At 66.3% G+C, this 25,960-nt stretch overlaps 3 protein-coding genes across 6 annotated transcripts; 1 reads left to right on the forward strand and 2 right to left on the reverse strand.

The window, feature by feature from the left end:
• The first annotated feature begins 2,598 nt into the window (after nucleotides 1-2,598).
• Nucleotides 2,599-13,251, forward strand: ENG (endoglin). Its single transcript, XM_084298997.1, has 15 exons — nucleotides 2,599-2,719; nucleotides 6,548-6,705; nucleotides 8,707-8,841; nucleotides 9,406-9,568; nucleotides 9,759-9,915; nucleotides 10,045-10,177; nucleotides 10,374-10,548; nucleotides 10,632-10,774; nucleotides 10,901-11,038; nucleotides 11,163-11,207; nucleotides 11,279-11,389; nucleotides 11,473-11,718; nucleotides 11,950-12,013; nucleotides 12,095-12,196; nucleotides 12,663-13,251. The coding sequence occupies exons 1-15, from the start codon at nucleotides 2,656-2,658 to the stop codon at nucleotides 12,779-12,781; spliced, it is 1,953 nt and encodes a 650-aa protein (XP_084155123.1). The 5' UTR covers nucleotides 2,599-2,655; the 3' UTR covers nucleotides 12,782-13,251.
• Nucleotides 13,252-13,329: 78 nt separating this feature from the next.
• Nucleotides 13,330-18,185, reverse strand: FPGS (folylpolyglutamate synthase). 4 transcript variants are annotated; one of them, XM_084298999.1, is made up of 15 exons: nucleotides 18,073-18,185; nucleotides 17,703-17,831; nucleotides 17,508-17,588; nucleotides 16,603-16,667; nucleotides 16,363-16,477; nucleotides 16,178-16,255; nucleotides 15,957-16,018; nucleotides 15,766-15,868; nucleotides 15,599-15,676; nucleotides 15,361-15,508; nucleotides 15,171-15,272; nucleotides 14,793-14,943; nucleotides 14,591-14,666; nucleotides 14,260-14,326; nucleotides 13,330-14,159 (listed from the first exon to the last, which is right to left on the reverse strand). In XM_084298999.1, exons 1-15 carry the CDS (start codon nucleotides 18,172-18,174, stop codon nucleotides 13,717-13,719), a joined length of 1,800 nt encoding a protein of 599 aa, XP_084155125.1. In that variant the 5' UTR covers nucleotides 18,175-18,185; the 3' UTR covers nucleotides 13,330-13,716. The 4 variants fall into 4 exon arrangements, with proteins under 4 accessions (XP_084155125.1, XP_084155124.1, XP_084155127.1 ...); XM_084298998.1 differs by having other exon boundaries at nucleotides 13,333-14,159; nucleotides 15,171-15,275; XM_084299001.1 differs by having other exon boundaries at nucleotides 13,337-14,159; nucleotides 17,508-17,561.
• Nucleotides 18,186-18,750: 565 nt separating this feature from the next.
• CDK9 (cyclin dependent kinase 9) lies at nucleotides 18,751-25,012 on the reverse strand. Its single transcript, XM_084298845.1, has 7 exons — nucleotides 24,887-25,012; nucleotides 24,460-24,541; nucleotides 23,922-24,012; nucleotides 22,031-22,197; nucleotides 21,688-21,859; nucleotides 21,467-21,615; nucleotides 18,751-20,542 (listed from the first exon to the last, which is right to left on the reverse strand). The coding sequence occupies exons 1-7, from the start codon at nucleotides 24,976-24,978 to the stop codon at nucleotides 20,177-20,179; spliced, it is 1,119 nt and encodes a 372-aa protein (XP_084154971.1). The 5' UTR covers nucleotides 24,979-25,012; the 3' UTR covers nucleotides 18,751-20,176.
• Nucleotides 25,013-25,960: the final 948 nt, after the last annotated feature.

A 25,960-nucleotide genomic window follows, 5' to 3' on the forward strand; every position in this document is an offset into this window, starting at 1 on the left:
GACTTTATCTTTTTCTTCTGTCGGAGGAAATGAGTTTTTCTTTCCAGAGATTTTTGGTTTGTTGCTTTTTTGTTGTTGTTGTTGGTTTTTTTTTTTCCCCTCTCCAAGCCCCCCGAGCCCCCCGCCCGCCTCTGGAGCTGATTAGGGCAGGAAGCGGGTGTTTATCCCGCACGTGGGATGCTCGGAGGAAGGGAGGGAGCATCCCGGCCGCTCGCCCCGGCTTCCCGGCTGCCGCCGGGCTGTGGGGGGCCCGTGACCCCGTGCCGGGGCCAGTCCCGCTCACCTTGACCCCGTTCTGCCCGCCGAGCCCCAGGAGAAGGGGGCAGCGTCTGGCCCACGTCCTGCCTCTGCCTCCCTGGGGATGGGGCTTCCATCACTTTCACCCCGTGCACGTGCCAGCCTCGGTGTCTCCTCGCTGCTCCTGCCCCCCGATGTGTTTTGGGGTACGTGGGGGCTGCGGGCAGCTGTGGCAAAAGGTGTTGGGGTGGCACCGGGGATATCGGTGCCACCGCGATGCCCTAGGTGCACCCTGAGCAAAGGACATGCTGGGGACACCCCCCCTGAGCCCAGCCACCAGGGTAGGGACAGGGTGGGGGTCCTCAGGGGGGCTCAATTGCAGCCCCCCAGCCCTGAATATTTGGGATGCTGGCACGGGGACGTGGAACGGGGACAGGGTCTCCCCAAAGCTGCCCCCAGGCCGTGCTCGGTGTCACTTTGCCCAGCCCCGTGGCAGTGCCGTGGTTTTCCTGGCCGTGGTGCAGGAAGGAGGCAGCAGAGCTGTGGCCGTGAGCTTTGGGGCTGCCATAAATCATAAATCATAAATCATAAATCATAAATCACAACTCAGCCGTGGGGCCTTGGGGCGGGCAGCGGCTCGGGGGCAGGCGAGGCCGCCGGGACGGTGCGGAGGAAGGAAGCGAGCGGGGAAGGCGAGGGGGGGGGGGGGGGGGGGGGGACAAAAATCCCCCAAGAAAAAAAAAAAAAAGAAAAAAAAAAAGAAAGAAAACAAAACAAACCCGACAGAACTCCCGAGCTCGCCAGGCTCGGACGTCAGCCGGGTGCCCGGGGGTGAAGCAGCCACGAGCACGGCGGGGCCGGGGCGCTGCGGGCGGCGGGGCGGGAAGGATGCGGCCATCCGGCCGGCGCTGGGGCACTGCCAGCACAGCTGAGCCCCCGCCTCGTGCTGCTGGGGGCGAGGGGACAGCAGATTTGGGATGCCGAGTAGTCCCAAAGCCACGCTGGAGGGGCTGGGGGAGCCACCTGCCCTCGTTGTCCCTGTCCCTATGGGGGTGTGGGGTCAGCCTGCCTCAGTTTCCCCATGTGGTGAGCGGGGCGGTGGGGCTGGGGGGGGCTCTGCCTCCCCACTGGTCACTTTGGGTGATTTTTGGTGGCTTTGCCCTGGCTGGGGAGCCTCTGAACTCCCCGTAAACTGCAGGGGGATGGTGCCAGGGGCTGTGGCCACCCCGCACAGCCACCCCCGGCTCTGTCACCCTGCCCTGGGGGCCACCACCGAAGGCCCTGCTGGGGACAGGGGCGCAGGGCTGCCAGCTCCGGGCCCTGTCCCCGTCCCCGCGGTCCCCAGGAGGTGGCAGTGCGCTGTCGTGGGAGGCGGCTGCTGCTCACCCCGGGGACCTGGTGGCCGCTGGGGACAGACCTCGCCGCCTGCCCCGCCGGGTGTCATCCCCCGGCCCCCTGCCCATCGCCACGGAGCGGTGCGGGGCCACCCCGGGGACCTGGCCCTGGCACAGGCAGGAGGGACGGGGCAGGAGTCCCCCTTGACCCTCTTGTCCCCACGATGTCCCCTTGTCCCCGCAGCCACCCCGCTCCCCTCCAGCTCCTGCCTCGGTGTCGCTTTGCTGGGACCCAGGACGGGGCTGTCCTAGACGGGCCCCAAACCCCAAACCTGCCCCCCCAGCAATATTGGGGACATCCCGACAGTCCCCAGCTGTGGCCTGGCCATGGTGCAGAGGGGGCAGGCAGCAGTGCCACACGGTGTCCCCCCAGCCACCAGCAGCCCCGGGGCCGGTGTCCAGAGCCCTGGGGCGCTCCGTGCCATGGGGCACCCTGCCCACGCCAGGACACCTCGGGGCTGCCCTTGTCCCCATCGCAGTGGGACAGCTCCTGCCCTCAGTACAGGGGGCAGCCCCCCCTTCAGCACCTCACGGGGCAGGCTGTGCTGCTGTGTGTCCCCTAAACTTTGGGGAGGGGGTATTTAGGGAGGGGGGCGCACCGTGCCTTGGCACCCCGACCCCTGCCTTGGCACCCTTGGCACCCTGCCCACCCTCAGTGCGGGCACTACGGCCACCCTCTCCTTCTCCTCGCTGCCACCCCAGGGTGGGGGGGCCCCACTTTCTCCCCCTCCTACCCCCCCGCAGCACCCGGGCTGCCTCCAGGGCGCCCCGCGGCGGTGCCCGCACCCTGCGGGGAAACTGAGGCACGGCGCGCCCGGACCCCCCCCAAACCCAAACTCCCCCCTCTCCGGCCGGCACGGCTCCAGGGCTGCGGAGCGGCATTTCCTCCGGGCGCCGACCCTCCTCCTCCTCCTCCTCCTCCTCCTCCTCCTTCTCCTCCTCCTCCTCCCGAAGGGAGTCGGTTTCCTGCCGCCGCCGCGCCCGCTCACTGCGCTCTCGGCTGCGGGCAGCGGCGGCGGCCGGGATGTGCCTGCGGAGCCCCCCCCCGCTGCTGCTGCCGCTGCTGCTGCCGCTGCTCGCCCGCCCCGGTGAGTGGGGAGCCCGTCGGGGGGCACCGGGGACCGCCGAGGGTTGGGGGCTTCGGGCTCGGGGCTCCCCGACGGCGGCACCGGGCTGGGCGCACGGGAAACGCGCAGGGGGGGAGCGCGGAGGAGCCGCCGGTAACTCGGAGGGGAACGGGGGGAGAGGAGGGGAACGGGGGTGGGGGGCGAGGGGTGAGCTGCTGGGGTGGGCTGGGGGTGCGGGGGCTGATACAGCTGGGTCCCGGCTCGGATATTGCCTCCCCTCCCCTCCGCCGGCCCCAAATCCAGGCTGCGTCACCAGGGTCCCAGGGGTGTCCAAGCGCCCTTTCCCCGGGAAGGGGCAGGCAGCGGGACCCCCTCAACGGGGGCACCGACCCGGGGGGGCTGGGGAACGAGGAAAAAAACCCAAAGCCCCCCCCGGTGTCTGTGGCAATAGGGCCAGGGACTTTTTTGCTGCTTTATTTGTTGGCCCCGCAGCCCTCGTCCCGTGACCGCAGGCGCTGCGGCTTTGCGGGGAGGATTTTGGGGGGCGCAGGCGTGGGGACACCCCCAGGTGGGCAGGGAGCTGGGGACATGGGGACGGGGTGCTCAGGGACAGGGAAACATGAGGGCAACAGCAATGCAGGGGCAGTGGGTTCAGCACGTCCCGCACGGGTCGGTCCCATGGGGGCTGCTGGGGGTCCCCACTGTCACCCCCGGTGCTGTCACCCCCTACAGGGCCTGTCCCCAGGGGCTGGGGCCGTGCTCCGGGGGCTGTGCTGTACGGTCCCCATCCGACGTAGCTGTGCCATATGGTCCCTGTCCTATGGCTGTCATATGGGCTCCATCCCACGTAGCTGTGCTGTAGGGCTGTGCCCCCTGCAGCTGTGCCATACAGCCCAGTCGTGTGGCTGTGCCATACGGTCACCATCCCAAATAGACGTGCAGTAAGGTCTGTGTCCCATGGAGCTGTGTGTATGGGCACTATCCTAAAGAGATGTGCAATAAGGTCTTTGTCCTGTTTAGCTGTGGGGTACGGTCGCCATCCTAAATAGATGTGTGATAAGGTCTGTGTCCTATGTAGCCGTGTGGTACAGCCCCCATCCTACAGCTGTGCCATATGGTCTACATCCTGTGAAGCTGTGCTGTACAGGCCCTGTCCTATGTCTGTTTGCCATATAATCCCCATCCTGCATAGCTGTGCCTTATATCCCCCGTCCTACAGTCCGGTCTCTTGTACGCAGCCGTGCCATACAGGCCGTGTCCTCTGTCCTTGTGCCATACGCTCCCCGTCCCACGTGGCTGTGCCATACAGCCCTTCAACGTGGCTGTGCTACACAGCTGTGCCATACGGTCCCCCATCCTACTGAGCTGTGTGTCCCTGTGCCTTTTAGCCGCGCTGTATGGTCCCCATCCCATATAGCTGTTATCTGTCCCGTCCCACACAGCTCTGTGGTGCTGCCCCTCTCCTATCCGCTGCATGTTCCCTGCCCTGTGTAGCTGTGCCCTGTGGTGCCCGTCCTAAGGAACTGCGCAATGCTGTCCCTGTCCTATAAATCTGAGCCATACAGCCCCTGTTATGTGTGACTGTGCCCCTGAGGTCCCTGAGAGGGACTACTCTGAGTGTGGAGCTCCTCCATATAGCCCACGTCCTGTATGGCCGTGCCACATTGTCCCAAACACGTGTAGCTGTGCCATCCCCGTCCCGTGTAGCGGTGCCATACGGTCCCTGCCCTGTCTGGTGCAGACCCTTGGGGCTGGGGTGTCCCTGGCAGGCACAGCACCACGGGGCCGTGCAGACAGCGGGGGGCTTCCAGGGCTGGGGGGCTTTGAGCCCCCGTGTGACAGCGCCAGCAGGGACCGGCGCTGCTGCCCCGGGGGGAGCGCGGTGCTGGCTCTTCCCTTCCCAGCCCAGGTGAGGCTGCTCCCCTCCTGGGGGCAGAAAGCACATCCAGAGGGGACGCAGGGCTTGTCACCTTCATCCACTTGGGGACAGGCTGATATGGGACGGGCTGACGTGGGACGGGCTGACATGGGACAGTGTCTCCCCCAGCACTGCACCCAGAAAACCTGGTGTCGGGTGGTGTGGGCGCATCTACCCCATCCCAAACCCCGCTGCCACCTCCACGAGGCACAACAGTGGCCCGGGGGTCACAGCCCCCAGCCCTGCGGTGCCAGCTCCATCCCTGCTGAGCCCTTCCAGCTCATTGCACGAGTGCCAAGGCAGCGCAGGGGGGACGCTGGAGCGGTGCTGCCCGGGAGATCCTGCCCCGCTGGAGCCAGCCCCGGCGCCTGCCCTGGCCCCGTGCCCCCCCCGGCACCCCCGGCACCCCCTGGGCTTTGTTCTGCACCCGGGGCCTTTGATCCTCTCGCAACAAAACAGGAATTTCCCCCCCCCCAGACATCCACGCGCCGGGGAGACGCGGCAGCTCCGTCCCCGCTCCCCGCTCCGTCTGCGCCACGGCGAGGCCGAGGGCGGGTGGGAGGCTGGAAAAACATAAAGTGGATTTTCTTTCTTTCTTTCTTTTTAATTTTTTTTTTTTTGTATTTCCTGGAGTACAAAAATAAATGCGCCCTTATCTGATTGACCCCGCGGGTGCAGGCTGGGCCCAGCTGAGCGCCGTTATCTGATGCTGACATAATGCTGGAGGCCGCTGCTGCCTTCCCCCGGGGACGGGGACGGGGATGGGGACGGTGCCCGGGTGGCACCGCTGCCCCTCGTCCCCTCCGCAGCATCCCTGCCCCACGCCGGGGAGAAGCCGGCCACGTCCCCACACCCTGAGGGATGCCACCCCGCGGGATGTCACCGGAGAGGTGACGATCTGCCCGTCCCCTGCCCCGCGATGCCGGGGGCCGGGGGCCATGCCCGGTGCCGCCGGGGCAGGAGCGGAGGAAAGAGGGCCGCGGGCTGCGGCGCCCAGATAAGCGGCTGTTTATCTTCCTCCCGATGCTGCGGCCGCCGCGCCGGGGGGAGGAAGCGCCGGACAATAGGTGGGCCCGTGGCAGCGTCACCGCGGGGCCTGCGCCGTGACCCCGCCGCCGCGGCCTCGCCACCCCGACGCAGCCCAGGGACGGCTCGGGGGGGCCCTTGCCAGGCTGCCGCCCGGCGCAGCCTTGGTGCCCGCAGCCTCACGCCACCCTGTCCCTGTCCCCGTGGGGATGTTGGGTGCCCCGGTGCTGGCACAGGGCCCGGTCACCTCCCAGCGTGGTGGCTGGAGCTGCCAGAGAGCCCCCGGGGAGGGGACAGCGCTCGGTGGCCACGTCCAAAGCAAGCGCAGAGCCCCCAGCCCCGCGGGGACGCCCCGGCGCAAAGCACCCCGCAGGGCAGGGACCCTCCTGGCCGTGCCACCCATGGGTGCAGGGGATGACTTGGGGACAGCCGGGCTGTGGCAGTGCTGCCCAGGACAGGGGAAACGGCCACGGCAACCTCCGAGCAAGGCAGGCTCGGGGCTTCAAACACCTTTTTTTTGCTGTCAGGATTTCCCTTGGCAGCTGCGGGGCCCCGCTCGCCCGCCAGCCCCGTGTGGGGCTCTCGGTGTCACCGCCGCCCGCCCGCCTCGCACCTCGGTGCCATTTCCACACCTGGGCTTCCCAATTTCCGTCAGCACCGGAGGGAGGGATGTGGGGGGGGCCGCTTTTAGGGGAAGCCACGCGGGAGCTCTGGCACGCGGCGGTGCCGCGCGGGGACAGCGGGTTTTTCCAGACCGGATCCGAGGGCCATTAGGGGATCGCTGCGCCGGGCAGGCCCCGAGCAGAGCCAGGGCTGGGGCTGGCGTCGCTGTGCGGGTCCCCTCCTGCCTGTCCCCTGTCCCCAGGCCGCGTGGCAGTGACTGATTTCTCTTGTTTTCCACCCAGACCTCGTCCCCGCCGAGGGCTGCGACCTGCGGCCGGTGGTGGCGGATCCCCCGGTCACCCTGTCCTACAGCACGAGCACGGTGCCGCGGGGCTGCGTCAGCAGCAGCTCCCTGCACAGCGCCAATGAAGTCCACGTCCTCGGCGTCCAGTGGTCCAAGGTGAGCCAGTGGGACCCTGCACATCGGCCCCGGGCACCATTGGGGTGCTCGTCTTGGGGTTTTCCTTGTCCTGCCCCCTCCCTGCTGCCTTTCCAGCCCCCCCTGGGTAAATGCAGCCCCCTCGCCCCCGGCACGCTGCGCTCAGCGCGGAGCTGTCGAAAGCATTTCCTCTAAATCAGGAGCGGTGAGAGGAACCAGATTAACCTTTTCCACAGTGCAACTTCCCCGCACGGCTGCGCTTCCCCTCTGAGCTGAAGCTGCAGTTTCTCCCTGTCCCCAGAGGGGAAGTTTAAACCCTTTTAAAGGCCACGATTCTGACACTTCTCTGGCACCGCAGGGACTGTCCCCACAACCCGCACGTCCCGCGGGGAGGTGGCTCTGCGGGGAGCAGCAGCAGGGCAGAGCCCAGCACCCACAGGGATGGTGCCGAGGAGGGTGAGAGGGATGCAGGGAGGCTCGAGGCGCTCACATCACTTGCAGCGGAAACGCAGCCACCGGAGTTTCACTGCCTGCCTCGGGGTGATAACCGAGCCGGGAGCTCCGGGTGGCTTCGGGGTGGCGCTGGGCACAGCGGGGCAGCAAGCCGGGGCTGCGTCCCCACCTGGTGCGGTCCTGAGAGCACGGGTAGGGCAGGAGGAGGCAGCTGGGGGGGGGGAAAACCCCACTGTAGGGCCCATGCTGAGCTTCCCTCGAGCTCTCAGAGCCCCAGCAAGCACAGCACCACGTTTTAGCCCAGCCCCAGCTGCCCAGCACCACGTTCCCCCCGCTGCCTCCCAGCTCTCCCAGTTCTGCTTTTGGGGGCAGCTTCTGCAGTGCCCCACGCCCGCGGCGCCCCGGCACGGCCTCACCCCGCACGCCCTGACGGGAAACCTGGCCCTGACGCAGGCAGGCGCCTGTGGCTGAGCGTCAGGGCCGGGGGTGCCCCGGCTTTGTCACCGGAGGCGGCAGGGGACACGCGCTGATGTCACGGCTGCGGCACTCGGCTCGCCGGCACCGAGCCCTGGGCGCGCGGGGGGGAGCGGGGCAGGGACCCGGCTCCGCTCGCAGAAGAATTACTGGAAGCCGCTTTCTATAAGCAGATCCCTATGAAGAAAAAAAAAAAAAAAAAAATAGCACCGAGAAGAAAAACCTAAAAAAAGGCCGCAGCGGGGCGAGACGCAAACCGAGCCTCCCTCCGCTCGGCGGGCACCAAACAATGGAGCGCCGCAAAACACGCGGCAGGAAAACCAGCGCCGGCTCCTCCCGCCGCCACGGGGCCACCCGGGGTCCCCGGCCACCCACGCGGCCGAGCTCACCCACGGGGCCACGGCCGGGCCAGGCGGTGCCCTCGACCCCGTGGTGCCGGGCACGAGGCTGACACCGCTGGTTGTGCCGTGCCTCGGTGCCCACGCAGCCCCGGGCGGCTCGCCGTGCCCGCTGTTGTGCCGGGAGCGCTGAGCCGGGCGGTGGTTTCCAAACTTAGCGCCTGGCTCCCCGGCTTCCTGACGTGGTTTTCCGGCTGAGCCGAGCCCTGCGGCTGCCCCGGGACTGGAGTGGCTCCGCGGTGTCAGGACGGGGCCGGGAGAGCCATGAGGGGGGTGTCCTGGTACCCAGGGTGGGGATGCGCCGGTGCGTGGGGTTGGGGATGGGCCAGTCCCGGTGTGGGGATGTCCCGGGATGCTCTTTGGGGATTTCCAGTTCCCAGTGTGGGATGCCCCAGTCCCCAGTGCTCTGATACCCACAGTGGGCTCCCAGGCCACAGCGTGGGGTGCTCTGTCCCTAGTGCAAGGACACCCTGAGCCCTCATCTGGGGACAACCAGAGGGTTTTGTCCCTCTGTGGTGTGCGTGAGCATCCAGGTGGCATCCCTGCATCCCTCACCTGCCTCAAGGCCATAACTCCCGACCCCACAGCCTCCTGCATGGCCAGCCTGACATCCCTCCCTGCTGCCCCATCACTGGGGACACAGGGGGGGCTCTGTCCCAGCCGTGCCGCGGTGCTGACCCTCTCCTTGCTCCCCCAGGTCCCATCCACCACGCTCAATGTGTCGCTCACGGCTCCAGCCAGCGGCTGCACCCGGCCAACGGTGCTGGTCCTGCAGTGCTCCCGGTGCTCGGCCTCCATCACCTCCCCGTGCCCGGAGCTGCTCGTCCTCACCGTGAGTGCTGCGGGGACAGAGCCCTGGGAACCCTCCTGGGGGGGGGGCACAGCGGGGCTGGGGACATCCCCAGGGTGCTTGGGGTGCCCACGGGGGACGCCGGTGCCCTCTCCCTCTCCCTCTCCCTCTCCCCAGGGCCGATGCGCCCGGCCCCCGGCGGCGGATCTGAGCGCGGGGCAGGCTGGGCGGCGAATGACGCACGGGGCTTGAAAAAGCTGCCGTTTCCTCCGGCTGCCGGGAGGAAGGTCAGCGATGGGGTTTGGCTCCAGCGAGCTGAGCCAGGGCCGGGAGCTTTGTTAGGAAAATAAACCTCCGGCTTTGTTTTGCGGCTAATAATAAAGCGGGCCGAGCTCCCCGCGTGCCGCCGGCCGGCCGCGCCGCTCCCCCAGGTCCTCCACCGTGTGACCCCCGAGCCCTGACGGGGTCAGGCCCCTGGAGATGCCCACAAGATGCCTTCAAAGCAGCGCCCTCCGTGCTGGGAGGGTATTTTCCCGGCTGCAGACGGAGCCGGGGAGGGATGCGTCCATGCGTCCTGCCCCGGCTCACGCTGCCTCTCGCCCTCAGGACGCCTTCGTGATCCAGGGCAGCCCCACGGTGCAGCAGAGGGAGCTGCCGGCGGCCGCCAGCAAGGGGCAGCTGCTGGACTGGGCGCGGGGCACCTATGGGGGCATCACGTCCTACAGCGAGCTGCGGGACCCGCGCGCCATCCACCTCCGCCTGGGTGAAGGTGCGTCGGGGACGGGGGCTGGTGGGGAGGGGGGGCACACCGGGAGGCACCAGGGTGGGGAGGAAGGGGCTGCAGGGCTCTCCGTGCTCCCAGAACACGCTGGGTCCATGGGGTGGTGGTTCCCTTGGGCACGTGCTCACCAAGCACGGTTTGGTTTCGGTGACCCCAGCACTACCTGTGCCCCCCCCAGATGCCCGCAGCCCCCCGGACTGCGCCCCCCAGGAGCGCTTCAACGCCGCGCCGCACCTCGACGCCGAGGTGTTTTCCCACGGGATGAGGAGCTGCGCCAGCGGCAGCGCCCACAGCACCAGGACTGCCCACATCATCCAGCTGCAGCCCGAGCACAGGTACCGTGCGTGTCCCTCCAGGAGGGGGGCACAGCTTGGGGAACCTGGGGAAGGGGTCGGGGTCTCTTGGAGACCCCGGACCCGGCGGAGTGAGGGGCTGAGGCTGGAGGGGGTCTCGTGCTCTTGCAGCTCGCCCGTCACGGAGGTGAACCTGTCCCTGAGCTGTCCCGAGCCGGCAACGGGCAGCCACATCCTCATCCTCCAGAGCCGCGCCAACCTCACCTGGATCCTCTCGCCCACCAGCTGCAACATCCAACTCCTGGTATGGCCGGCGTGGCGATGGGGCTGGCAGGAGGGGACATCGCCCTGGGGACACCCGCACGGGGACGCGGTGGCCCCCTCGCCGTGCCGTGATCCCCCAGAGCCCGTCCCCACCTCGGTGCGGCCCCAACCGCGGTGGCTGCTCACACCTGGATGCCCCCGGCCCCGCTAAGCCCCCCCCCGTGCCACCCCCACAGGCCTCTGGCGCCTACAGGATCGCGTCCTTGTCACCACGGCCCATAATCGGAGAGCCGCTGCCCGACACGGAGCAGGGCCTGGTCGCCAAAGCCTTGGAGAAGAACTACAGCGTCATCGCCTCCTACTCCATCATCCCCGTCAGCCCCCGCATCACCCTGGAGATCCAGGAGCGCGGTGGGTCCCCGGCGCCCCTCCTGGGCTCAGGGTTTTTGGGTTGGGGGTGTCCCCGCTCAGCTCCCCGCGTCCTCTCCCCGCAGAGGTGCCGAGGAAGCCGCCCCCGATGCCCACGTCGCCGGCCCCCACCTTGGACACGCTGCCCAACGACCTGCTCCTCATGCTCCGGCCCTGGAAGTGCACGGATGACACCATGGAGATCATCATCACCAGGTCCCACCTGGAGGTGAGGGCACCGCCGGCGTGCCTGGGGGGGGGTCTCATCCCACTCCGGGTGCCGGGGGGATGCAGGGGGGAGCTGGCCGGGCACCCCGGAGGGAGCTGTGGGCACGGCTGGTGGCTTTTCTCTTAGCCCATCAAGGACGTGGTGAACATCACCCTGCGGGACATCAGCTGCCAGGCGGAGAAGAACGCCACGCACTTCATGCTGCGCACCCCCCTCAGCCACTGCGGCACCTCGCTGGAGAGCCAGGGCAACGCCAAGAACGAGGTGAGGGGATACGGGGGGGGGGGGGCAGGAGGTGTCCCCATCCCCATGAGGGACCCCGTCGGGGGGATGCCCACGGCCACAGCTCAAGGGCTGGGCTGACCGAGCCTTCCTCCCCTCCTCGCAGCTCATCCTCAGCCTGTCCAAGGGCTCGGTGCTCAGGAGCGCGCGGGTAAGTGGCGGTACCGGTGCCACCGGGGTCACGGGGTGCCGTGGGGTGGCTCACGCTGTCCCTGTCCCTAGGTGGCCTTCCAGTGCCAGATCCCACGGGAGCTCTTCCTGCGCCTCTTCCCCACCGCCGCCTTCGAGGTGCCGCAGACGGAGCTGGAGGTCAACAAGGAGGCTTTCGTGCAGGTACCGCAGCGCCCGGGCACCGCGGGGGCCGTGCCGGGGGGGGTGGCATCCCTCACGGCCACCCCGTGTCCCCGTCCCCGCAGGCCTCCATGCGCTGGGACGACTACCCGGCCGACCTGCAGCTCAAGGAGTGCTGGCTGGTGGCCGCGGGGACGGAGCCGCTGCTGCTGGTGCAGGCCAACAAGGCGCAGAGCTCCAGCGTGGCCGTGCTGGAGGAGCCCCCCGGCAGCAGGGCCAGGAAGATTTGGCGATTCCGCTTCACCTACGCCGTCCCCGAGGGCGGCCACGTCCCCTTCTCCGCCGCCCTCAAGTGCAAGGCCGGGCTGCAGGTCGGTGTGACACCCCCGTCCCGGGGTCCCCGCGGGTGTCCCCGTCCCCATCCCCATTTCGGTGGGTCCCCAGCCACCCGTCTCCATCGCCAAGCTGGGGCCGGCACCCTGGGTCCCCAGAGCCCCTGGGTATGGGGGTCCCCAACCCCGTCCCCGTGGGATGGTGGCGCCGGGGTGGTGGCGGCGGGGCAGGGCTGTCCCCGAGCTCACCCCAACCCTCCCCGTGCGCAGAACAACACCATCTTCGAGAAGGTTTTGGAAGTGACCGTGAAGGACGTCTGGAGGCCGCCCAACAGTGAGTTTGGGGCTGGGGGCAGGGCTGGGGGGGCCGTGCAGAGGTTTTGGGATGGTGTCACTCATGTGTGTGTCCCTGCAGACCGGGGGCTGGGGCTGGGTGCCGTGCTGGGCATCACCTTCGGAGCCTTCCTCATCGGGGCGCTCCTCACCGCCGGGCTCTGGTACATCTACTCGCACACCCGTGAGTACCTCTGTGTGCATGGGGGCGGCAAGGGGGGGCCCTACACACGTCCCATGGCTGGGAAACCCATCCTATTCCCCCGTCCCAATCCTCCCACACGTCCCGGGGGGGTCCTGCTGCTCTCAGCAGCGCATCCCTTCTGGCCGGGGCTGTGTGAGAAGGAGCCTGCCCGGCGCGGCCGCGGTCCCCGGGGTCCCGGTGAAGCCCATCTCCATCCCACGCCTTATCGGGGCCGGGGGGGGACCGGGAGGGGAGCCGGGGAGGGGGCGCGAGCCGTGCGCCAGGGCCTGGAGGCTCTTATCGGGCTGGAAAGGTCAGGTCCAGGATGAGCCATCCCCGGCCGGCCCTGCTGGCGCCGAGGTTTGTTTTTTTGGCCCTTCATGTTTTTCTTCCCCCCCCCCCTCCCCTCCCCTTTCCTATCCTACCCCCTTTCCAATTCCCCCACCCCCCCCCGGTGGTAATGCAGGGCCCATCTCCAAACTGCAGCCGGTCTCCACCACGGCGCCGGCCTCGGAGAGCAGCAGCACCAACCACAGCATCGGCAGCACGCAGAGCACCCCCTGCTCCACCAGCAGCATGGCCTGACCCCCCCGGACCCCCCCTCGCCGCCGCCTCCGCCTCAGCCCCCTTAAAAACCCTTTTTCTGGCCCCCCCCACCCCACCACCACCCCCCCAAAAATTATTTCAGGCTGAGCCCGGAGGGGGCCGCGGCCCCTCGCCGTCCCCGGGGCCGCCCTTACTCATTCAGTGAATGCTTTGGCCCCCCCCCGGCAGCCCGTGGAGGGAGGTGGGGGCCCCCTGTGACCCCCCCCGGGGGTCCCCAGCAGATGGGAGGGCGCTGGGGGCAAAGGGTGGGTGCCCCCGGTGCTCTCCATCCTGTGTGGGGACAGCTAGGTCCCCATGTACCCCCCCCAAAAATGCTCCCTGAGCGATGGGGGGGGCCCAGCACAGCCCCGATGGGGTCACTGCCCCCCCCCCCAGCACCCCCCCCACTCCACGTCCCCATCCCATAAAGGCAGCGGGGCTGGGAGCAGCGAGAGGTTTATTGGGGTGGGGGGGGGCTGCGGGGACGGGGCGGCACGGTGTGACCGATCCGCCCCCCCCCCCCAAAACACCCCCCCCCCCAGCCAGCTCCAGGTCAAAGTTACAAACTTTTAATAATAATAAAAACCTATCCTACGTTAAATTAGTCGCCACAACGAGGAGCCTCGGAGTCACACCGGGGGCACCCCCAAACCTCTCCACGGGGGGGGGGGGGGCAGGGAACCCCTGGGGGCACCCCGCGTCCATCTCACCCCCCCCTACACACACACACACACCCCAAGGGGGGGCCAGGAGTGTCCCCCCCCCACCTCATGGGGACACCCAGCGTGGCCACAGCCACTGCCACCCCCCCACGGGGCTGGCACAGACAGAAGGCACTGGGGTGAGAAGGGCTGGGATGGGGGGGGGGAATCCCATACGTGCTCCCCCCCCCCCCCCAGCAGTTCAAGTAAAGGGCGCAGAACCCCAAATCCCGCTCACTGGGACAGGGAGGGGTCCAGCAGCTTGAGGACCCCCCCCACCAGGTGCAGGCTGCCGGTGACAAGGACACGGATGGTGGCCGCCTCCCGCAGCAGCACGGCCCCGCTGCTGGCCACGGGCTGGGGGTGTGCCCCCCCCTTGGGGGGGGGCGCGGGGAGGTGGGGGTCCCGGCCCTGGGCGATCCACTGCAGGGCGTGGGAGAGGCAGGGGAAGACGAGGGAGGGGGAGTTGAGGGGGCGCTCGGCCGGGGGCACCAGCAGCAGGGCTGCCCCCCCTCCCCGTAAAGGGTCCGGCTCCAGCAGCCCCCCCACTTGCCGGGGGGGGGGCAGCCAGGGGGTCTCCTGCCCCCCCTTCTCCTCCAGCAGCCGCCCCCACGTCTTCTGGTTCTCCAGGCAGCGGGTCAGGGCGTTCTCCAGGGTCACATTGAAGTTTTGTTGGTCTGGGGGGGGGGGAAAACGAGTAAAAAGGGGAGGGTCTGGGGTGGAGAGGATGGAGGGGGGGCGCACAGGGAGGTCCCAAAGCCCCCCCCCGGCACTCACCGGCGCTGCCGCTCACTGACAGCTCCGTGAAGTTGGGGCAGAAAACGGCGTAGTCGAAGTGGCAGGGCTGCAGGGAGAGGGGTGCTCAGCGTGCGGGGGGGGCACCGGGACCCCCACCCAGCACCGCAGGGCCACTGGGACCAGTCCCAGCCCAGCGGGGCTCTTGGGGGGGGGGCGGGGGGGCACGGACAGCCAGCCAGCAGCTCCACCTCGTGGCTCCTGCACCCACGGCACAGCGGGGCCCAGGGGCACACGGGGGGGGGGCGCTCAGCCCCCTGCCAGCACCCGCACTGCCCCCGAAAGCCCCCCCCCAAAAAAAAAAACAACTCACCAGCAGCAGCTTGAGCAGCGCGGCCGTGTCCCGGTCCCCCGTGGCGTTGAAGAGCAGCACGCGCACCTCGGAGCCGCTGCGGGGACAACGGGGAGGGGGTGAGCGCCACCCTATAGCCCCCCCCACCCCACAAGGACCCCGGCACGGCCGCCAGGTGTTTGTGTGCCCCCCCCGACCCCCCCCCCCCGTGTCCCCTCCTTACTCCTGGGGCTTGTCGTGGCTGAGGGCAGCCTGGCGGAACCAGCGGACGCAGGCCTGGACGCTGCTGGTGGTGTGCGCCCCGTCGAGGTACCACGTCACGGCACCATGGGGCAGCACCTGCGTGCGGCCCAGCCACTCCGTGTCCCTCAAACCTGGGGGGGACACACACAGGGGACACAGCTGGACCCCCCCCCATTTCATCACCCCCCCCCCCCCCATTTCATCACCGGGACCCCCACAAGCAGGGGTACGGCGGCGGCACAGCATCGCCACGCGGCCGTGCCGGCAACACCCGGGATGTCCCCACCCCGTTACAAAGGCGCTGGTGGCACCGGGGGGGGGTCACACGCGGCCCCCCCACCCCGTACCCACCCCTCACCTTGGATCATGGCATCGCTGGGGCGAAACACGGGCGCCAGCGGCACCGATGGCTGCGCCGGGAGCTCCGCACTGGGTGGCACCTCCGGCAAGACCTCAGGACCTGCTGCGGGACGGGCACCAAAACGTCGCTCACACGCCCCCCCCGCCCTATTTTCCACCCCGTCTGCCCCCCCCCTTCCCCGCCTTACCCTCGTAGCCCCGCCGCTGCAGCCACGTCCGCGCGAGCTGCAGTGCCAGCGCGGCGTTGGAGCGCTGGTGGCCGCCCGCCAGCCCCAGCTCCAGCGCTTGGCTCCCGGCCTCGAAGGCGTCCAGCTCCGGGCAGACGTAGAGGGGACACTGCGGGGACAGCAGGCTGAGCCCCCCCCCCCACCCTACACACGGCACGGAGCCCCCCCTGCTCGCTCCCAACCCCGTCCCCGAGCTCACCCCGAGCTCCCGGGCTCGGTCCCGCAGCACCTCCAGCGGCCGCTCGGGCTGCGGCACGGTGAACGCCGGCACGCCGGGCTGTGGGGGGGGGACACACGGCATTAGGGACGCCCCAAGCACGGCCCCAAACAGCTCCCCACCCAGGGGCGCGGGGGCTCGTCCCTCACCTTAAAAATGCCCCCCTTCTGCCAGGCGATCTTCTCCACCGTGTCCCCCAGGATGCTGGTGTGGTCGATGCCCAGCGAGGAGACGCCGCACACCACGGGGGTCCTGGGGACACGGGGGGGGTGGGGGGGCTCAGCGGGGTGAGGGGGGTGGCACGGGGACGGTACGGGGCCGACGCGGGCGCCCACCCTACCTGATGATGTTGGTGCAGTCGTAGGCGCCGCCGATGCCCACCTCCAGCACCGCCAGGTCCACCTGGGGACCGAGGGCACGCGGGGAGACATCAGCGGCGAGCGTCCCCGGGGGATTTGGGGGTGACGGGATTTGGGGTCCGCCGGCACCACGAGCTGGGCATGACCCCCACAGGGGTCAGCACCCCCCCCAAATCCGTGGGAGCACCGCCCCATCCCCTACCTTTTCCTGCAGGAAGACGTGGAAGGCCATGATGGTGAGGAAGCGGAAATACGCCGGCATGCTGGCCTGCGCCGGGTCCTGCCGCGATGGATAAGCGTTAGGGACGACCCCAAGGGGCTCCCCGGTCCCCATTGAGCCCCCAAACCCGCCCCCCCGGCCCCAAACGAGCCCCGGGAAGCCCCCACCTTGGTCTCCTCCAGGCGGTTGTAGACCAGCCAGAAGTACTTGCTGAAGAGCTCCTTGCTGAGCGGCTGCCCGTTGATGCGGATCCGCTCGCGCACCTGCACCAGGTGGGGGGAGCTGGGGAGGGAGGGGGGGACACCAAAAAAAAAAAAAAGAGAGAGGTGACACAGGTGACACCCTCAGGCATGGCCCACGCGGTGTCCCCGTGCCCCCCCCGAGCCCCCCCGGCTGCTCCTGCCCACCTGTAGAAGCCGGTCTTCAGCCCGTAGCCGCGGAGGATGCGCTCGGTGAAGGCGCACACTGAGCCCTGGGGATGCGGCAGTGTCAGCCCTGGGTGGCCCTGTCCCCAGCCCTGTCCCCTTCCCTGTCCTCTCTGTCCCTATTCCTGTCCCCATCCCTGTCCCTATCCATGTCCCCTGTCCCCATCCCCTTCCCCTGTCCCCTCTGTCCCCACCCCTGTCCCCATTCCCATCCCTATCCCTTCTGTCCTCATCCAAGTCCTCTCTGCCCCTGTCCCCATCCCTGTCCCTATCCTTGTCCCATCTCATCCCCATCCCTGTCCCCATCTCCATCCCTGTCCCCTACTGTCCCCATCCCTGTCCCTATCTGTGTCCCTGTCCCCATCCCCTATGTCAACATCCCTATCCCTGTCCCCATTCCAATCCCCATCCCTGTCCCTATCCCTGTCCCCTCTCTCCCCATCCCTGTCCCCTCTGTCCCTGTCCCCATCTCTGTCCCCATCTCCATCCCCTCTGTCCCCATCCCTGTCCCCATTCCAATCCCCATCCCTATCCCTGTCCCCATCCATGTCCCCTCTGTCCCAATCTCCATCACCGTCCCCATTCCTGTCCCTGTGCCCTCTGTCCCCGTCCCTATCCCTGTCCCCATCCCCATCCCTGTCCTTGTCCCATCTGTCCCCATCCCTGTCCCTACCTCCATCCCTATCCCTTCTGTCCCCATCCAAGTCCTCTCTGTCCCTGTCCCCATCTCCATCCCTGTCCCCATCCCTGTCCCCTCTGTTCCCATCCCTGTCCCTATTCCCATCTCCATCCCCATCCCTGTCCCTATCCTTGTCCCATCTCTCCCCATCCCTGTCCCCATCTCCATCCCCGTCCCCTCTGTCCCCATCCGTGTCCCCCCCCCTCACCTTGCCCTTCGTCCCGGTGACGTGGATGATGTTCAGCCCGTCCAGGTCCTCCACCTGCAGGTCAGCCACCCCGTGGGACCCCTGCGGCAACATCCCCGGAGGGGGACAAGGGGACAGGGGGACAAGGACCGCGGGGCCACACTCAGGGGCTGTGTGGGTGACAGGGGGGTGTGTGTGTGTGTGCCCCCCCCTCACCTGCAGCCCGCTCCTCTCCAGGAAGCCCCTCATGGCCTCCAGCTGGGCGCGGGGGTCGGGGCGCTCCCTGCGCAGCTGCTCCAGGAAACTGGCGTTGGTCTGCAGCGAGTTCAGCGTGCGGATGGCGTCCTGAGGGGGGACCGCTGTGAGGGACCCCCACAGCCCCCCCCACCCCAAAAACACCCCCCCACGGCCCCATTACCCCCCTCCCACCCCCCCCAACCCCACTCCCGGCACCCAACCACCCCCCAGGCACCCAGTGTGGACCCCGCTGCACCCCTCACGGTACCAGGGGGGGTCCCGCAGCCCCCCTTTTACCTCAACCCCCCTCCCCTTTTGCCCCCCCCCCCCCCCCCTTTCCCCTCAGTACCTGATAATCCGCGGCGGGGGCGCGCGCGGGGCGCGTGCTCAGCCCCCTCCTCCCCCTCCCCCCCGCCGCGGCCCGCAGCGCGCGCAGCCCCCGCGCCACCATCCCGCCGCGCGCGCCGCACAGGCCACGCCCCCTCCGTCCGCGCCGCTAAACGCCCAATCCCGCTCCCCTCCCCTCCCCTTTTATAGCCTTGATGCCGCCGCCGCCATCTTGGTTAAGGGCACACCCCCCCCCCTCCCCACCCCGCCGGGGGGCGCCATGTTGGAAAAGGGCAGGGTCCCCTCACAGCGAGGGGGACGCTGAGGCAGGGCTGAGCGCTGAGGGAGCCCCACAGCCCAACCACGGTGTGGGGGCTGCGAGCACAGCCTTAAACCGCCCCAAAATCCTCACAAAACCCCCCAGCAAGGCAAAAAGGCAGCACCACAGCCCCGCTGCTTCCTCAGGGAGGATGCTCGGTGCCCGCTAGTTGCGTTACCACAGCGGGCATGGCCGCCCCACCAGCAGAGCCCTGTCAGGGCACGCTGCGCCCCACCGCCTGCCCCTGCCTGCCCTCAGAGGCAGCTCCCCGAGCCCTGGGAGGTTTGGCACAAGCAGCAGGTCCACACACAGCGGGGGGAAGGCGCTGGGGAACGAGATCACCTTTATTCACAACCGGCACGAGGCAGCGGGCTGATCGCTCGCAACTTAACTTCATTTATTTTTTTTTTCCCTCCCCAAGTCCCCTCGCACCCGGGCACGATGCGGGAGCCCCCCCCAGATTTACCTTATAGGCGTCCTTTATCATCCTCGGGGGCTGCTCCGCGCGGGGTGCGCTCCCCACCTCCTCCACCACGGGCTGAGCCACCACCGCCGCGGCTTTTACGTTGGCCTGGTTAATGCACAACCTCTCAAAGGCCAAAGGTTATCACCCGCCGCCTTTTGTGCGCATTTACGTGTTCGAAAGTCTTGGGATCCGTGTGGCTCGGGAGAAGACGGCCATGTGCAGCCAGCAGCCGTGGGGACGAGGTGTTGGGCACCTGAAGGAGCATTTGTTCCACGCCAGCTGGGCCCCAGAGCTCCGGCAGAGTGAGGCAGATGCACACCAGCACCGTGTGCCACATCTCTGTGCCTGGGAACGGCCGTGGTCCTGCTCCAGACTCACCCACGGAGGGCCAGGACTCAGGAGTGGATGCTTGGAGGTTTGTACGAGTGGCCCTGGCTCCTCCAACACAGCCGTGCCACGCGGAAAGCTCTGCAAGCAGCGGGACAGGGGCTGCCTGCAAGCACCCCCGGTTCCCTTCCCAATCCGAATTCTCGCCGTGGTTAGCGCTAAGCGAAAAGCAGGCAGCCGGCTAGGTGTGTCCCACAGGAATCCTAATTGCAGCAGACGCCGAGCACTGTGGCAGAGACCAATGATTCCCACCGTGAATCCCGGCTGCACGGAGCAAGGAGCTGTGTCAGCCACCCCTGGTCGGCCCAGCAGGTCCCTTTCTAGGCTGCAGCCCAAAACTCCAGTGAGAGTTAGTCACTCCAGGCAGTATGACGACGCCTTCCCTGAGACACGTCCAAATTACTCCGAGGCACCTGCCTCATCCTACACCAGCTTCTGGGTGTGCAGAGGACGCGCTGTGTAGGAGCTAAGAGCAACTGAGAGGCAGAGACGGCCACCAGCGGGGCCCAGTCTGACCCAGGGCAGCTGCTCCCAGCCCCGCTGCTTCCTGCACTGTTTGCTGAGAGCCTCAGCGAGCCCCTGCACTGACACAGCCACCTCCTCCGTCACCAGGTCCCTAACAATTGATCCACGAGATTACCCTAACCAATACAGATTGCCCCAGGGGACACGGGCTGTGGGCCAAAGCTGCAGGGAAACAACCCTGGGCTCACAGGCATCACCTCCCCACTCATTCACTCACTCACACACACACACACACAGCTCGCACGCCGCAGCTCCTTAGTGGCAGAGCTGCTGTGCAAGGAGAGGGGACGGCAGAGCTCGGTTAAAGCCACCAGGCACTTCGCCGTGAAGGAAGTCCCTGCCCAGAGAGAGAGACAGAGAGAGAGAGAGACCCCCGCCGGCACACCCCTGCTCACTGCACCTCCCCGAGCAGCCCGGCCGGGACCCCGCTCAAAAGACCCTGTCGAATTCGGTCTGGTTGGTGGCCGCGGGGTTCCTGCCCTGGTTCGCTGGCTGCTGGGGCATGTGGCCACCCCGCCTGCGCGGCGGGGCCAGGTACTCGAACATGGACTGGTTGTGGGTGGACAGCATGTTTTTGAGGTCCGAGGGCATGGGGTCCGACCAGAAGAAGTCGTGGTTCAGGGCGTCGTCGCTGTCGATGCGTTGGGCAGGATCCAGCACCAGCAGCTTGTCGATGAGGTCGAGCGCGTAGGGGTCCTTGACGTAGGCTTTCAGGCGATCCTTCACCTTGCGCTTCTGGCCCTTGGGGAGCTCCAGCTTCTCAAACAGCTCGTATTTATCCACGTTCGGCCAGACCTGGGAGGGAGCAGGAAGGGGAGGGTTGGGAGGAGATGGTTCCAGAGAGCAGAAGCCATTGAAGCGAACGCCCTCGGGCAAACTGGCGTGAGGCATGCTGCGAGAACAATGCTATTGCAGAAGCTCCAAGCCAGCAGGCCTTGTTCTCACAGCACGGAGACGCTGAAGCGCACACCAAAGCCTACAGACACGTGGACAAGTCAGGACAGAATCCTCCCGGAGCGGGAAGGGCACACGGCACAGCGCTCCTGAGGATGCCACAGGATTTCTGTCCTCCCTCCAAAATAAAATAAAATAAAATAAATCTACTGGAGAACCAGCTCAGGCCAACTACAACATCCAGAAAGGTCAACGGACAAAACTCCTCGCTGATAACAACCTGGATGTTCGTGGCACCTTTTATCCTTAGGAACCACAGCCCGCTGCAATCACTTGTACTTCCCTCACCCCAGTCCGGGACAGGCCGCAGCAAGTCCGTGGGTACAAAAGGGAACACCTCCAGTGCACCTACCAGCGTCCCTGCAGCCACGTGCACAGCCGCCCTCTTCTCACACCCTGTTTGATGACAGCCCCGGCCAAGGTCCCTTTCGGCTCCACCTTCCACCAGAGGGCAGGACCGGCTGCCCTTAAGGAGCTGAGGAAGGGCTGAGCGCTCCCAGCAGGGCTGAGGACAGCACTCCTCACCTCAGAAGAGGCCACGTTCACCCTCGGGTGTTCAGAAGGCTGCACAAGGCTAAGGAAACAGCTGGAGCTCACACGAAGCAGCAAATAAGCTCAGTGCCAGAGGACACGGCCCCCAGCAGCAGGCACAATGACGCTGGGCACGCACAGCAGCCCGCACGCGGGGCAGGGAGAGGAGCAGGAGCGTTTGGCCCCAGTCCCAGCCCTCGCCACCCCCCTGCAGCTCCCTCCTCCTGCCCTCACCTCCGGCGTGATGGATCCGCAGAGCTGGCTGATGAGGGTGAGCTGGTGCTGCTCCGTGTTGCCCTGCATGATGGGGCTGCGGGTCCACATCTCGGCCATGATGCAGCCCCCGCCCCACAGGTCGATCGGGGGCCCGTAGTCCCGCTCCCCTGCGGAGAGGCGCCGCGTTAATCACCCGGGGAGCGAGGAGGGAGGAGGAGAGGGCAGAGCCCAGCGCCTACCTAGGAGCAGCTCTGGCGGCCGGTACCACAGGGTGACCACGCGGTTGGTGTAGCGGTTGGGCTGGCTGTTCTTAGCCAGGCTGAAAGCTCGAGCCAGCCCGAAATCCGCGAGCTTCAGGACCCCATCCCGCGTGATCAGGACGTTGGCGGCTTTCATGTCCCGATGCAAGATCTGCACGAGGACGGACAGGGAAAGATTGAGCCACCCAGGAGCCCTCCTTTGGCACCCCGGCCCCGGAGATGAAGGACGAGGAAGGACAAGGAAGGATTTCCCCCCCAGCCTGTGCTGAGACACCCGGTCACAGAGAGCAAGGTGGGGCTCAGCGCGGATCCAGCCCGTTACCTTGTTCCTGTGGATGTAGTACAGCCCGTTCAGCAGCATCTGCATGACTTTCTTGATCTCCGAGAGCGTGAACTTGACGTGGGCGTTGCTGAGGAGGCCGGCCAGGTCGTGCTCGCAGAAGTCAAACACCAGGTAGATGCTGCCCTTGCAGCGGTTGTACGGAGAGGCTGCAGGAGGGGCAAGCAGGGACAGTCAGAGAGGGACCCCCGGTGCCACCACAGCTCCTCCTGACCCCCAGCCATCCCGGAGTAAAACCTCAGGGCACACAAACAGGGAAACAGGGACCCCGCAGGCCTCAAGGTCCTTCAGAGAGAGGCACTAAGGCAGCAAAAACAAGCATCGGAAGAACAGGGGGTGAGCAGCAAATGTCACGAGAAAGGCAAGGAAAGGAGACAAAAGTCTTTGAAAGCTCGATTTGTGTGCCTAACAGCTGTGGGGTTTCCTCCCTACAAACCCATCGGTGCACACAGCGCCAGCCAAGCAGGATCAGCACAGCAGCAGCACGGGCAAGGACAGTCCCAGAAGAAAAAAAAACAACACAGGAACAGAGAAAATCTTTCTAAAATAACATTAGAAAGCGAGGCGTTCTGCAACCTCAAACGGTATCTACGAAAACAGCCCGGTCCAGATCAATACAATTTAAAACTCCAATTTCAATTGCCGTTTAAAGTCAATAGCAGGAAACCTCAAATGAAGCAATCAATTTCAATCTCGTTCCTAGGGCACACGTGCAAAACATTAAAATGAAAGGCCGATTTCCATCAGCTGTACGCAGCAAAACCGCCCATCAGCAAGCAGAACACGAGGGCTGAGCTCCCCCCCGGCTGGGAGGATGCCCCTGGGTCTGTGCGAGTCCCTGACACGGGCACAGCCCTCACCACGTGAAAGGACAGAAGCTGAAAGTCTGGGAACAGTGAGTGCCACATTCCTATTTTTCACGTGAAACTGAGGTCAAAGCGGATTTGGAAGGGAAGTAGAATTTAAACAGAAACCAAACAATTTTACACGTCCACAAAAATATTTACCTTCGGCGTGCCAGACACAGGCAGTCATCACAACTGGCTTAATCACACAAGGAATTAAAAATTAACTCAGTGGCGGTGTTTTTCCTTGTACCAGCTAGTTCCAAAACCCAACAGTAATCAATAGATGCTGCGGAGTAAATTCCAGTCCCCAGTCCTGGGCTGGAGGTTTCTACCCGGTGTTTTAACAGACCAGCAGCAGCAGACAGCTGCCACTTGCATTTTATTTAACCGAAGCGACTGGCTAGAGCATGGCAGGCTTTAACATCACCTGTCACCTCCAGAACTGCTTTTCTGGTAAAATCCACAGAAGAGGATGATGGATATAAAGCAGGACACGTTTTAACCCCATTTTCCTGGGAACTGAGCCAGGCCAGGTGCATTGAGCACAGCAGGCAAGCTGCCTGCCCCGGGGACAGCCTGCAGGAAGGAGGTGGAGCAGCAGGCAGCTGGGCACCAAACGGGGCTGTGGCACATCTAACCCTGCCCCGAGCCCTGAGCCCCGGCTGCAACACACCCAGCGAGGGGCTGAGCGAGCCTCCAGCTGAAACACAGCTCCCAGCACGACCCCAAAAAAAACACAGCCACAAAATCCATGCCAGGACGAACCCCCTCAGCTTCAGGTGCTCTCTAGCACAGGTTTATTTAAAGCCTCTCAGGCAGCACAGTGACAGCAGCATGCTCTGAGGAGGGTTTTTTTTCCAGCCAAGCTGTGGCACGGCTCTAACCCGTTGAGAGGCAGCTTCCCAAACCGGGGGTGCTGTCACCCCGAGGCCCAGCTGGTGGAGCTGTCCCCCCCCTCAGGGCACAGCGCCCTGCTCAGCCGCCACGCGGGGCTGAAGGAAAACCCACAGCCCCCCGGCAGCTACCTTTGGTCCTGCAGATCTCTATGAGGTTCACCACGTTCTCGTGCTTGAGCAGCTGGAGGATTTTAATCTCTCGCAGGGCCGTGATCGGGAACTGAAAGGAGAAGCAGAGGGCGTGGGTCAGGAGCGCAGCCCGTGGCTGCCTGGGGGACAGGGAAGCTGTGAGCACAACAATACGGCAGGGGAGCTGCTGGAGCAGCAAAGGACAGCTTATTTATGCGCCATCAGAGCTTCAAAACGTGACACCGGGACTGTCAGAATTCATTCACCACCATTGGTAGGGGTGATTCTGCCACCAGGCGGAGGAATTTTACTGACCCTGACGCCCGGTCTCCCCTGCTTGTTTGCCCGAGGGCACCGCACAGCCCCGCCTGGCAGAGCAGCCTCCCCACTACCCGTTAACACTGCTCCTCGAGACCTGGCACGTCCCAGCTGTGAACATTATCAGGGAGCACATGCAGGGAGCGAGGTCACTGTGATCAGCTCCACTCCCCGCATGCTCCCACCCCGACCTCCCCACACGCAGCCACACGCAGCTCACCCCCTCCTTCTCGTTCTCCATCAGCACCTTCTTCAGCGCCACCTTCTTGCCCGTCTGGCGGTGCTTGGCTTTGAAAACCTCCCTGGGAGAAGGGGGAGAAGGCTGTGAGGGGACAGGGCGGGGGTAGGGTTTAGGGCTAGGGTTTAGGGCTAGGGTTTAGGGCTAGGGTTTAGGGCTAGGGTTTAGGGCTAGGGTTTAGGGCTAGGGTTTAGGGCTAGGGTTTAGGGCTAGGGTTTAGGGCTAGGGTTTAGGGCTAGGGTTTAGGGCTAGGGTTTAGGGCTAGGGTTTAGGGCTAGGGTTTAGGGCTAGGGTTTAGGGCTAGGGTTTAGGGCTAGGGTTTAGGGCTAGGGTTTAGGGCTAGGGTTTAGGGCTAGGCCGCAGCCCCCCCGCCCGGCCCCAGCCGAGTCCCCGCGGCCCGTGCTCTCACCCGAAGGTGCCCTGCCCGATCTTGGCGAGCTTCTCGTACTTGGAGACCTCATCGCAGAAGGGGCACTCCACCATGTCGTACTGCTTGGCCATCCCGCCGCCGCCACAACCCCGGCCCCTGCCCCGCTCCTCACGGCTTCCCCCTTCCCCCCCCTCTCCCACTTCCTGTTTCCCGCTTCCCGCCGCTTCCGGCGCGCCGCGCTGCCCGCTGGGAGTTGTAGTCCCGCCGCCCGCCGCCATCTTGTCAGCCCTCGCCTTTAGGCGGGCTCAGCCCATGGGGGGCGCCGCCTCCGCCCGCCCCTCAGCCCCCCGGGGGCTCGGTGGTGGTGGGGGGACCCTGCTGGGGATCCCCAGCCCCTGTCCCAGTGTACACGAAGCACAGCAAACACGGATAGGGACTGCAAGCCCTGCCCGTGCCAGGCTCTGTTTGGGGTCGTGGGTGCCCAAAGGGGGGACCCCAAATGGGCAGGGACGGGGACGCACGGCTGGACACAGCCCCATGGCTCCCCGCTGTGCCCACCTCACCTTATTCCTCCAGGCCCGCAGTACAGTGGGGTCTGGGGGTGCTCACTAGGCATGAGGCCACCATCCAGGGACTGGGTGAGGGCAGGGGCTGAGCCTGGTGCCCAAATTTATGGGGTCACCATGGATGGGAAACAGCTCCGGGATCACCCGCTGCAGCCACCAGCATCCAAAGGGGGGGTGTCATCTGCAGGGCTGGCACCGCAGTCTGTGGGATGGCACCTGGGGTTCGGGGCAGCCCCAAAGCTGTGTCCCCGGGTGGCTCCTGAGCGGGCAGGTGGGGATGAGAGGACTGTGGGGACAGGGGGGACAGCAAGGAGCATGGTCAGTGGGTACCAGGGGACAGCGGGGACAGAGGGGACAGCGGGGACAGCGGGGACAGCAGGGACAGTGGGGACAGCGGGCTGCCACACTAGCAGATGACAGCATCAGGGAGGAAGCCAGTGATCGAGAGAACAAGCGAGAGGCGGAGGGGGGGGACAGGAAGGGAGGAGCGGGCAGGGACAGCCTTCAAGTTTATAAACTTGTCCCTCCCGGTCCCCGCAGCACGGCC

The sequence above is a fragment of the Netta rufina genome, assembly GCF_964035555.1.
Source record: "Netta rufina genome assembly, chromosome: 20".
NCBI classification, from domain to species: Eukaryota; Metazoa; Chordata; class Aves; order Anseriformes; family Anatidae; genus Netta; species Netta rufina.